This window comes from Botrytis deweyae (genome assembly GCF_014898535.1).
Source record: "Botrytis deweyae strain B1 chromosome Unknown BDEW_054, whole genome shotgun sequence".
NCBI lineage: Eukaryota > Fungi > Ascomycota > Leotiomycetes > Helotiales > Sclerotiniaceae > Botrytis > Botrytis deweyae.
The window spans coordinates 69,824-82,779 of record NW_024066261.1 but is presented as its reverse complement, the minus strand read 5'-3'; the positions used below and the strand labels follow the sequence as shown (position 1 = coordinate 82,779).

Below are 12,956 nucleotides of genomic sequence, written 5' to 3'. Positions count from 1 at the left end.
GGGGATGATAGGAGTTTCAGATCAGCCTATGACGGCAAGGTTTACACCGTTGATGGCATGGCAGAGTCTATCATTACGAGATATCACGAATTACAGTTGTCAGATAGAAACTCGGAAGGGAGGAATTGCTTCATCTGTTGTTTAGGAGTTCTGGACTAAGATACCCACACATAACATGTGTAATGCAACTTGCATATCAAAATCTTTTCTTATCTAAGATCTTTTCCCCAATGCAATATCATGAATTCATGCCATGTTTGCTTTTCCATATGCTTTTGTGCTCATTTCCAGCATTACGCCAGTCCATGCAAATGCACATTCATTTTCCGCATCCATCTTGTAGTACTCATACAATATGTAATATACATGTACATATTTCCTCTCTTTAGTTTCAATGTATCCGCCCATCGTATACCCCTTATACCTTTCCTCCATAGTATACCTTCCTCACATCCACAAGTTTCTTTCCTCTTCCCCTGGCAATCTCATCCGGTATCCGTTGTTTCATTAATGCTTGGTAGGTGGCTTTGACAGTATTCATCTTGTTTCTCGAGCGTGGTACTTTGGCTGCCAGGTCATGAATCCCTACTGCCTTTGCCATATCAAAGATAAGTTTTTGACATCGGAGACCGAATCCTATAAGTTAAGAATGAATTAGCTCCTCTTCTTGCCCCGCATTGCCAGGAACTCGATGTGAGCAGAGCGATATAATATTTAAAACATACCTGGAGGTCTTGCCATAAGCTTTACTTCGACCGCACTAACCTTCCCTTCGACATCTCCATAAATCGTTCGTTCCTCATATCTCGGAACTGGTTGCATATTCTTAATAGCCGCAATCTTTGCATTATTGTTCGTATCTTCCGGTTCCTGACCCTTTGCCTCTCCTATACCTAATCTACCTCTTCCATTTCCTGCAATTGCCAATACGTACATACTGTCGATTTTACCCAGACGAGTTTGATTGACAACTCGGTGACTGACCAGGATTTTGGTGTCAAGTTCGAAGATTTCGTTCATGGTGAGTCCAGTCTGGTGGCGCAGTTTCGTGTAAATTCCATCAGGATCCCTAGGGTCAAGATTGTCCTCATCTTCCTCATCCACCTCCCTCGCTATCTCCGCAGCCTGACCCGGGTCCTTTGTAAAATCTCCAGGAACCTGCGGGGCAATCGCAAAAGTACTTGGATCGCCCATTTCCTTCTGCAGCGCCTTCAGCGAATCCAATCTATTCGGCCTGTGTTTCTTTTCCCACTGCGGATCCTCAGGATCTATATCCTCGGGATTCTCCTCCATAACTTTATCCATGTACGCTACGAATTCGTCTCCGATCTTATCCTGATCCAGCGTCCAATTTGGGTCAATTCGATAATCCATGATCTTCTTGTCGATTACCGGCTGCGTCATACTCAAATCATCCATATATTTCAACCTCCCCAAATCCGTCCGTATCACTCCATGACTTTTCAGATCATCTGCATCGACCGATTCCTCCGCAGCCTCAATAGCAGCAATTTGCTCTGGGGTATATCGTTTCCCTAACAGAGCTTTCTCTTTGTCACTGTATCCAGGGTAAAGTTCCTTCGCGGGAGCAGCATCGAGCTCCGACTGTTTTATGCTAGCAAAACGGGCACGACGTCGTGCGGGGAGGGGAGTCGAGGCGTGGAAATTTTGTCGTCGGGTTAGTGGTCGGAGGGAGGGGAGAGGCGCATTGAAGAGGCATCGCGCTGGGCGGGAGACACTCATTGTGAGGTACTTTGGGTGTTGCAGGTTCACTGCACGTCTTTTCGGAGCCCAATTCCTGTATTTCGAGATTCAGTTCGAGATTCATTTGGTGAGAAAATTAGTCGCTCGGACACTTTTTGAGAGTCACGTGAATGGCCCTGCAGGGGTCTTGGAGGGGAGTTTCGTTGACTTCATCCTGGAAAGTTTATACACATTCTTGATTAGCATGTCGCTCTAGTTGATATTCAAAGTTGAATACTACACTGCCATCTGATGATACTGGTAGTCAGGCCATACGGAAGTTTATTCTTCTTTGAATTGGAAATACTGTTCTATATATAACCTCTAGTACTCAGATATTCATCGGTGCATGTAGTTTCGTGCGTGGGGCCACGAGTGATCTCAAGTGGTAGAAACGTACTCCAGCTCTGTCAAGACTTCTCTCAAGACGATTGTCTACATATCGTCTCTTATCCCGTTGAAATCAGAAAAGATTAACTACGTAAATACTTCAAGACTCCCTCCAGTATACCTCACGAAGTTATCGCAGCACATACGTCTCAGTTGTCAACATCACCACCACCACCACCACCACCACATCAAGCCACTTTCCATCACGTCGCAAAGATCATTACAGGTAAAAGTCATATTCAGCATTAATTGCCAATTCATATCCCATATCCCAATCGCTACTTTCAAGTTCAAATCTAGCAAATCCAAATAAAGCCTCGAATCAAAGATTCTCTCCTACTCAGCCTCAGAGAAAAGACAAAAGCAAACGACGAACCAGCCGTGAGGCAAGAAGTATAAGAAAGACCATGCCCATTTGTTTAACCGCATTCTCTTCCTCATGTATTCTTCGTTTTCCACTTCCAAGCTTATACTTATGTCTTATCCGTTTCTTGCCTCCTATCAAGCTACTTTAGGTATTGTGCTTTCAAATTCTTGTCCTTATTCCTCAATGTTTCATCTTTTTTTTGCCCTGGTGTCTATGCTGTCTTGCCTTCATTTTACTCTTCTTCAAGCCCCGTATCATGTCTTTGAACCCCCCTCAATCTGTTCATTGTGCCCTCTCAATTCCTCGATTCCAAATCAATGGAATGTTGTGGTACTTGGCCCTCCTCCCCTGGCAGAAAAAAGACTGTATATAATTGCAAGTGCCAAAAGGGGGGGCCAGGAAGCATCATACCATGCCAGCACCAAACAATTGCAAAAAAAACGCAAATGAAGAAATCATAAGTTTGCAAAAGTAAATATGTATTCAAGGATAGTTCAGAAGTAGATATACAATATTATGAACAAATTTCTCTTTCTCATCAACAAAAAAGCACCACGAATATCCATCAAATCAGTAGAGCCTGTCGCATCTACTATAAAGACTCATAATATCATCATAAGCCTGAGCCAATTTTTATCTTTCTGCTTCTTATGTAATCTTGTTTTTCTTGTTTGTAAATGACAGTCAAGAATGTTATGTGAATAATTTTCCAATCCAGCCCACCTTTTCGTTCATCAAATTAATGTTATGAGAATGTTAAATAGAGGCCGTTATGCGTTTGTTTGCGTTTGAAATCAGAAGGAATGAAAGTCGTCGTTGAAGAAATAATAGAAAGGGTATCGAGATTCGAAGATGAAAAAATTGAAGCAATTTCAACATCCGAGGAAGAATATAAACGAAAGCAGAATAAAAACGCCACACGATGCGAAAGAAATAGAGATGATCAAATCATTCCACCTTCCATAGTCCCTTGATACGCAGCTCGCACTTCCATAGGATGTCTCTCCATCTGCATACCACTCGAAGGAGTAGTTGTAACACTCCTACTAAGTGGGGGTGGTACAGACCAAGTTGGAGGAGGAATACTTTCATATGGACTCCCACCATTCTCGGTTGGACTTTTTGTGACTCCCTTATCAACAATAGGACTCGAGTTATTCCTACCACGGCTAGCGCTTCTCAAACGTTCTGCGGCTCGTGAAAATCGGTTCGACAGTGAGTTGTCCGTCTCTGAACGACCGCGATTATGTGTGTATATGTGGGAGACAGATGATGTGCGGCGACGTTCGAGGGCGGGTGGAATCGGGGGTGGTTCCATTATGGAACCAGAGTTCATTGTTGATGAGGATAAGATGGTGGGAGTTTTGCTCTTGGGAATCATGGGAATTGCTTCGTCGTCCATTACTATTTCGATGACGCCGGAACCGGAAGAGACGCCAGAGATACCAGAGCCTGATGATACACCCGACACCATGGAGTTGGTGTTTGCATTTGGTCTATACAATGGAGCGGGAGGTGGGGGTGGGGGCAGAGCCAAATGCTGTAGTTGCGGAAGAAGAGGAGGAGCTGGTGGGGGTGGGGGTGGTGGAGGAATCAGATCATGGTTTGGATGGCGCATAGGCATTGCTTGATTGGCCTCGATAGTTTCGTCGATTCCAGTCAACACATTCACAGGTCCACTTGCGTAAACCGGACTTCCACTTCTACTTCCGCTCTCACCATGGGGATCTCCGGAGACTTGTCTACGAGAAGATTGAGTGGGTGACATTCTTTCTCTGCTATCGGGTGTACGTCTTGAAGAACTGGATGGAATTGCGGCTTGAAATGCGGGATGTAGTGGTAGACCTGCTGGGATCACATTTGGCTTGTAGAAATTTTCTTCTGGGATCGGAGCTGAGGCAGATCGAGGTGGCATACGGCGAGGTGGTTGAGATGCCTGGTACACAGTTTTCGGAAGAGGCCCAAAGGTATCATGCGGGCTATCAGATGAACTGTTGAAAACTGCTGCGCTCAATGTTGCTGCTGCTTGTGATGGACCCGTATCATATCTGTTCGGAATTTGAGGAACTTGTGGAATACGATCTGCACCATTACCTTCGGGATCATACTTAGGATGACGCATAGCCCTTGGGGTTGCTGGTAAACCAATCTGCACGGATGACTCTGGAGCTGAACCAAAACCACTGTTTGGAGAAGTATTGTTTGGTGTAGTCTGTTGGCTTCTAGGGGCTTGAGGACTTGCTTTGGGAGGCGAATAAGACGCCGCTGATCCATGTTCGGGGAAATTGGTAGAAGGACGATAAGCTAGTGGTGACAAGCCGCTTAATTCTCCTGGGTGAATGATGGGTGGCGCCAATGGCCTTTGAGCTAAAGATTTACGTCTTTCTTCAAGCTCTCGTGCAGCCAGTTCTCGCTTTAATGCTCGCTCATCTTTGGGATCCATCTTTTGCTGTCCAGGGGTCTTTTGTACTGACTCTGATTGTGTTCGTAAGTGAGATTGAGACTCAGTACCATCTCGAGTTAGGTATGGCGATTTTTGACCTTCCAAGGGTCTTCGGCTTGTAGATCTCTCACGACGTCTTCCATTTGGTGAAGACCCTCGAACAGCACTTGTACCACGCTCTCTGATACGGCTACTACTCCTCATTCTGAATGCAAGTTGAGCTGCCTTTGCCGCCCTCAAGTCCTCGAAATCAGCAACCTCATCTTCCTGGTAGAATTTTGCTTGAGGAGAAAATGGCAATGGAGAAGAAGGGGAGCGAACTGCTGATCCAGAACGTCCTGCGCTTCGGCCTCGGGCATCTCGACCGCTTAGTCTAGTATCAGGACTGGCTGGTCGGCGACTGGCGTTGCGACTTGTTTGACGGCTAGATGTTTTGCGTGGCTCAGGAGATTGTTTTCGGACTTGGCTTGCTTGTCTTGGTGATTTGAATCCGGTTCGACTGTCCGTTCTGAACTGCTTGTCCTGGATCATGACTTCACTATCTGAGATTGCGGCGCCAAGATCTCTCAGATCTTCAGGCGACATTGGAATAGGCGAGGTTGGCGATCGCTTTGCAGGTTTGATGTATTGGACGATATTTCTTCCTCTGTCTTCCGAAGTTTCCCGAGCCTTTGGCCTTCGGCTACTGCTGCGAGCTCTTCCGCTTCGATCTCGGCTAGCTTGCCGACTCCCTTGTTGTTTCTTATGATACGTGGCTGTATCCAAGCTATTGATGTATTGGTCAATGCTTCTGCCGTGCAAGACTGGGCTTGTTGTTCTAAAACTTCTTTCGCTGTTTAAAGGGCTTCTGGCATTACTTGAGGCCGAAACGGAAGCGGCTGATGATAGAGCAGCAGAGCTCAAAGGGTCGCCAATTGAGCGGTTAGTCCGATGATCGTGGCGGGATGACACAGTTGGTTCTGGAGATGACATGTAATCGCCTGTGATTATGGATTCCATCGGTGGCCACTGGATCTGTAGCCCATCTGGCTTACGATGTCGTGATCCATTCCTCGTACGATCGTCTTGCTTCTTTAAAGTAAATGTATCTGGCGATGGTGATGGCAATGGATTGGCAATCTTCTTTTGGGTCATGGGTGTCGTAGGTCTGTTCTTTGCAATGGGAGTATATGTTGCCGAGCTTAGTTGTAATGGTTCCGCCTCAGCATCACGAGTGTATTGGCCAACTCGCTCCCGGTCTGAACCAGAATCACCAGGCGTTGACGGATTCAATGGCTCTAACCTGACACGAGGTATGACATCGTTAGGTGTTTCGCCAATAGATGGAAGACGTCGACGTGAGAAACCACCAGGTGTTGCCGTTCGTGCAGAGGCTGGTGTATGATATGCGCTACGATTACCTGGTCTCAAGAAAGCAGTATGTGCTGTATCACCACCTGGAGAAATAGCAGATTCCTCGATTGGTGTTGGGCCAGGACCAATTGGTGTCTTATCATTATCAATACCAAAGAATTTTGACTTCTGTTGTTTATCTCCGAACGCAGTGATTAGTTTCAATGCCGATGTCTTCGCAATACTGCGCTGTGGACCTCTATGGCTAGGAGGCGACAAAGGAGGGCTTAATAATTCGGGAATACTTTGGCTGTGAATATTGGTGAAAGTTGCAGCTTGAGCAGATGGTGATGTCCAAGGCTCTGACGACTCAGATGCTGTACAGGAAAAGCACCGAATAGCTAATTGCTGTTGACCGTGCTGAACAGCCCACTCACCCCATTTTCGGATCAATGCTGCTTGTCGAGACCAATCCGACGGAAAAACATGACTCGTCAAAATTAATGCTTCCATAAAACGTTTGTGGGAGACGTATATCTCGATTGCATCATTTTGATCACCCATACCAATCATGATTGTAGCAGCAGTGTGAACATCTCCCTTTTCTAGAAGTCGTTGAACATAAGCTCTAGCGACTTTGGTTTGCGAAGCTTGTCCTCCAATTCCACTTAGAGCGAGAAGCATCCAGTCTGAAGAAGTCATTGATTCGGAGCTTGTAGCCATGATATCCAGCTCAAGATCGCCAATCCATTTAGCAAGAAGAACTCTATGAGTTGATCCCATTGGTGCTCTGTTCATCTCATCACGAATCAACCCTTCGACTTCTCCATCCCATCCAAATATTGTACTGAGCATTTGGATTCGAAGATCATCGTTTGTGAGATGTGCACTTTCTGAGACTTGTGGCTGACGGTACGGAATATCACTTAACCTAGATTTGGTATACTTGAATAGCTCCACGACATGACTTCCTGACTCATCGGGACTACGGAGTACTTCTTGTCTTAGCCGAGATCCACGTTGTCGAGAACGATATGATCGTGCCGAGCTGGTATTACTATGAGCATACGAGTCTCTACTTGATAGAACAGAAGGTTCTCGAGCAGTACCAGTGTGGATCGACGAGCCAAATGACATTGTTGTTGCTTCACTCATGCCTCCACGTGATATAGCCGATAAGCCTGAAGAATGTTTTCCATGATGCCGAGTATTATGTGGCCTTGAATCTGCGGATGACCTGGTAGAATTTGACGTGCGACTTCTTGATGACACAGGCGATAATGTTTCGGAGCGGTCAGGCTCCATGGCCTCTACACGTAATTGCTGTTCGATTTCATCACCACGTCTAGCAATTCTAGCCAACGGTGACATCCGATCGGAGTCACTTTCGGAGATGTCGATATTTATTGGTACAGCTGAAACTTCAGCTGCGACCGCTTGAGCGGCCTGTTGTTTCTGCTCTTCGATAGAAACAGGGGGAGAAGGTGGCAACAAATTGGCTGGATGTTGAACGTTTGCCACCATTTGCGGTGGAGAATTAAGATCAAATTGCTGTGCCGTATTATTCGGTCCCAGTGTGAAGAGGGTTGCTCCAGGTCCATAAACAGCTAGACCTTTCACAATATCCAATGTCGGAACTTTCTCGAAAGTGACCTGTTTCGTTCGAACGTCCCATGACGATGTTTCCCTGTATCACACCTTGTGTAAGTGGTTGTTGCTAAGCGCGCGCCCATGGCCTTATGCAATGTGGGGGACAAATAAGGGGAGAGCACTAGGTTTACTTACCCTTCGGAAAACTGAATGATACGACCATTTTTTGACCAGCCCAGCCAATTAGGACCGGTTTGAAAATTATCGGATCGTTTCAATACCCGGACTACTTTGGCTGTGTCATTGCTAGTGGGTGATTTTGCAATACTCCAAACCCGTAAATCGCCGTCATTCGTTTGAGATGCTAACATGTCCGACTTCTGGCGTGACGATGATGCATGCCACGATAGTGTGACGATCGGAGATGGCCCTCTTGAGGTTGTCAAGTTGTGAAGAATTATGAATCTTGGTTGCAATGCTGCAATCAATAGAGATCCATTTGAAAATCTGTGACTGAATCAGCGAAAATGCCCCAAAAATATATCGCTGGAATTTTACATACCCAATAGCATATGTCCTACAATCTGCTGCTGGTGCCAAAGCTGTAATTGGAATTTGATCTAAAGTTCTTGAGGATATATGCTCTGATGTGGTCGGTTCAAAAAGAATAACGTTTCCTTGAGCATTTCCTGTATGAAATTCATCAGCAACAAAGCCCAGACCTCCATTACCCCGCCATACGCACCAAATGCAACATTTCCGTTGCGCATCCAAGCTGCCACTGTAAGATTTTCGTAACTCGCGAATCGGGCAATTTCGTCTCCCGTCATGCAATCCCATACAATTGCAGTTTGGCCAGCATCGTAACTCACTACTAATCTTCCAGCTCCTCTTTCACTAATATTATCCACCGCTAACAATTGTATCTCTTCTGTGTGTCTCGAAAACCGTCTTTCGATCTTAAGGGTGTCGTGATGAGCGCAAACAACCGAATTTCCTTGCACATATAAGAACATCGATGCCGTCGCAGCACACGGCTCAAAATCGCGAGGTACGGCGATTGGAGGCATACTGACTTCGGCCAATGTGGCTCCAGTACCTTTGGATGAGTGGCCGGATCTCATTGATATCGACCGGGTCCTTGCGACAGACATGGTGGTGATAACTTCAATACCTGTGGATCGAGCATCGGAATAGTTAGTCGGACCGCTGCATGAGGATTTTTCTGTCCAAAGGTTGACTACATGAACACATGAAGACTCGACAAACTTGGGAGTCCAATGCTTCTTCTACTTTTGATAATAGGGAATGTCACTTACAGATATATCAGCTGGAACTCAGGCCTCTTGCCGTTCTTCCTCGCTGTTGTGCTTTCTGCAGTACAGAGGGCTGATCACTATCCACGCCCGATTCTATATCGGTTGTCCCATGGGATATTCTGTATGGCGGGCGGTAAAGAATAGCAGTGGGTAACTCTAGCTACCGAATCAATGGATGCGTTCTGCAGTGTCGCCGTGAACAACTGTGATGCGTGGTTGTGTTCCGGGGATTCGTTCTAATATTCTTTGTGCAATGGTCGAGAAGGAAAAGGTCAAGAACGTTGAATGTACAACTGGAATGAGGAGAATATGTTCTAAAGTGAGTTGAAGTGAGTTGAAGTGGTACGAAAGCAGACTACAAGACATCAATAGCACTAAAAAGATCCTCGTCTCATGCCTGGAGCCAACCGAATCGCAAGACGGCAGATATGGCGCTTGTATGGGCACCAGAGAAAGCAGCAAAAGATCACTACACGCTATATGAAAAGATAAAAAAGACTGGAGACAAATTGAACCTGGAAAATGAGCACAATAACCGTATATGGCTTTTTTGGTGGTTAATAGCTTTCGTTACTAAGTCCGAGAGCGTTGTAGGGTTTATAGGGCACGATGGGACAGAGCGGCTAATCAAAGATTCTTTGAGCTATCAGTGGATAATGCGGAGACCAAATTAGAAATTGGCACCTGCGAATTTGTTCGATACGCATGTCCAGCCGAACCATGGGATACAGAATGTGGTGTGGAAAGTGATGCGGTCGCGGTCCGGCTCATGTGTCTAGCACCAAGTAAGAAGTCGAGATAGACAAGCCACTATACCGTCTACATACCGCTTAAAGCAAACCCTAGTAAATAAGCTTCTAGCATGCTATTCAAGGGTTGACGCCCCCCTTCAATGGATGGATGGTGCTCGGGCTTGTATTTCAATCCATTTATACCCTGTCAAATCGTTATGCATTCTGTCAGGGCTTTTGCGACCCTTTTTCGAGGCTGCTGACGTGCGTTACTTGATTTACCTTTCTGGGAAACGTATTGATAGAGGGGAGCAAGATGTGATGATTGTGATGGTGACCACATACTGTATTCTTGGTCACAGCAAGTGGGTCATGTATTTTGCATTCATTCAGATGTCAGAAATTCAGACTAGAAAAAAGAATTAGGTTTGATATGAAGGACCCGGAATAGAGATAGTACGAGATTTGATGACTGGGAACAGTATACCGTCTTTTGAAGATAATTGGAAGTAATTGGTAACCTTACAATGGGGTAATCAAAAGAGAGGGGAAGATTCAACGTTAACATGCCTGGTCGATCATTAATTGGATACTCGGGTTGACATTTTGGTGCAATGTACCCTCACCTGACTCTTCGAGCTGCGTTGAAAATGGAATATCTCGGCATAGTAACAATACCTGGTACACGCCGGATACATCTATTGGAAAGCAGTAAGACGAATCATGGATTAGTATATAGTGTATAGTACCTCTATTCCAAGAGAGGCTGTGAGAAAGAGACATGAAAGGGCCTTGTACTAGATAAGTACTAGGCAGTCACGTATCAAAGTTATTCTTAGGTGTACATGATTCTTGAATATGTACTGGACGAGATGATATCTACAGGTGGATATTCTTAATTTCTGTGATATGTACCCAACATCGAATAGGTACCCTATGAAAGAAAGATCTTCCGAGATAGTTAGACACAGATTCATGTTGCTCATGTTGTGTTGTACAAGGTGATGAGATGAGGAATGGTTGAACTCATCTCTTGATTCGAGTGATTGCCCTGATGAGAAGTGATATTGGTGATTTTGGTGATATTAGATTTTGAAAGATTCAAGGTTAATTGGTTAAATTGGTGAAAATAGTTGAATCTGATGATTCTATTCGTTCAATTAGTTTCATTCTATGATTCCACCATTCCACTAACACCATTAGCATCGGATGGGCCCTTGTATCTGATCCTTGTGTTTTTGCTCCACGATGCTCCACGCTTCTCTCATCGCAAGGCACGTAAGCGCCATTACTGGTCAAAGCAGTACGGGATTATTCTTAGCGATATGTACGAGATGCAAGATGAATGCCATTCATCACCCAGAGTTGATCCTATCAGAGAAGGTAATCACCATATCAATGGGCAACGGTACATGGTTGGCACGGCGTTTTTTTGACCATCGAGTCGTTGAGATGATATGGATGGTTGAATGGCGACTTTGTATAACTTTTGAATGACTACTCGTACCCTTGGTATTGTACATGTATTGAGTAACTAATGGCTAGAAAAAAGATTTAAAGACGACGATTGGAAGAGAATTGAAAAGATGAGAGGATCAGACGAGTCCCACTAAATTCCACATGTCTAAATATGAACAATTCATTGTTATCAACTCCGATTTCTGTCAGGTCATGTCTATCTACTCGAGGCGCCAACAAAGGTATTGTTCCCATGGCATGTTTCGTACAACCACGAAAGAACTTAAAGAAGACAATTTATTGAAAAATTCAATAACAGTTCGTTGTATTCGTTATACTCCTCGGCGACATATCGTCTCTCAATGATTTTCATTCCGACTTTACATTTGAGCCTAAGTACGATTGTATCCCAGGTAGCTCGGTAGGTAGGTAGTATCTGAAGTCTATTCACTCAAGCTACTCACACGGAATATCATCCAATTCTCGTTACTTGCAGTTTGCATCGTGTCAATCTTCCGAATTCGATCAAAGCTATACATACCGGCTCTCCAGGTATTTTTCATCCGTCCGTCCATCCTTACGTCCATCCATTCATCATCCTCATCTCTGATCTATCTATCTATGGTCAATCTCTGGTCCAAACTCAGTAGGAGCCGAAATAAAACCAACGGAAAGATCATCGTCGTGACCAGATTTTGATTGCAATTGCGCGAACGAACATGGATTCAGCACCTTCCGAGTTTCCCATTCCCCTGCTTTGAAGAATTCTTCCTGTATTTGGGGGGGGGGAAATAAAGGATTTGGAGAAAATCTAACTCGGGTAAGAGGGTAGCTCGGGTAGGTAGTACGTGAGAACTGTAAAAGATCTCTCCTAAATCCGTGCAAACCTAGCGATGTTGTTGCTTGCTGCTGGTTAATCTAGAGGAAGGAAACTCTGAGCATATCCGAGTCCGATAACAGATCCACCCCCGTCCCTATCCCATCCCATATCACACACAAATGAAATGAGTATCCAAGGGAAAAGGTGATGGCTTGAAAGTATAACAGCTTGCATCCTTCCGTCTGGATGAAGGTCTTTTATCATGTCGTATTCATTCCACGAATAATGGTTGCATGAGGAGTGACGGGATTGTGCTTGATTTCGTATATGATTTGCTATATCCATATTAAGACATTTGTGATGTGAAAACTTTTCCTCCGAATATTTATAGGTTCTTTTACAATTTAAAGAGTCTAACTAATCTAGCTATCGGGGAAGTATGCGATATCATTTTCTACCTCTTAGAATGCTACCGAGACATTTCAGCGGGTGCCCAAGTGTGATTGAAGAACCATCTCTACATGTTCCCCTCATTTTCCATGAAATGCCCTCCTATCATTATCGCTACTCCTGTACCATCCCCTTCCTCACTACTCTCGCCAAGTCGATATCGAGAATTCCTATTGTCAAATTATCGTCAATGAGGACCACAAAAATCAATCTTTCAATGTAATGTATACATCCTATCCTACCTTACCTACTGCGTAATGTAAGTCTTACAAGAGCTCAACATGCACTGTATAACATAGATGTCCTTCGCCGC

At 44.8% G+C, this 12,956-nt stretch overlaps 2 protein-coding genes across 2 annotated transcripts; both read right to left on the bottom strand.

The window, feature by feature from the left end:
• Nucleotides 1-418: 418 nt before the first annotated feature.
• On the bottom strand, nucleotides 419-1,743 carry EAE98_011858 (uncharacterized protein; the record flags this gene model as incomplete). Its single annotated transcript, XM_038959481.1, has 2 exons — nucleotides 419-636; nucleotides 726-1,743. The coding sequence occupies 2 exons, from the start codon at nucleotides 1,741-1,743 to the stop codon at nucleotides 419-421; spliced, it is 1,236 nt and encodes a 411-aa protein (XP_038804134.1).
• Nucleotides 1,744-3,443: 1,700 nt separating this feature from the next.
• Nucleotides 3,444-9,019, bottom strand: EAE98_011857 (uncharacterized protein; the record flags this gene model as incomplete). The annotated part of the gene is made up of 4 exons (XM_038959480.1): nucleotides 3,444-7,962; nucleotides 8,061-8,372; nucleotides 8,428-8,554; nucleotides 8,611-9,019. The coding sequence occupies 4 exons, from the start codon at nucleotides 9,017-9,019 to the stop codon at nucleotides 3,444-3,446; spliced, it is 5,367 nt and encodes a 1,788-aa protein (XP_038804133.1).
• Between the last annotated feature and the right edge of the window lie 3,937 nt (nucleotides 9,020-12,956).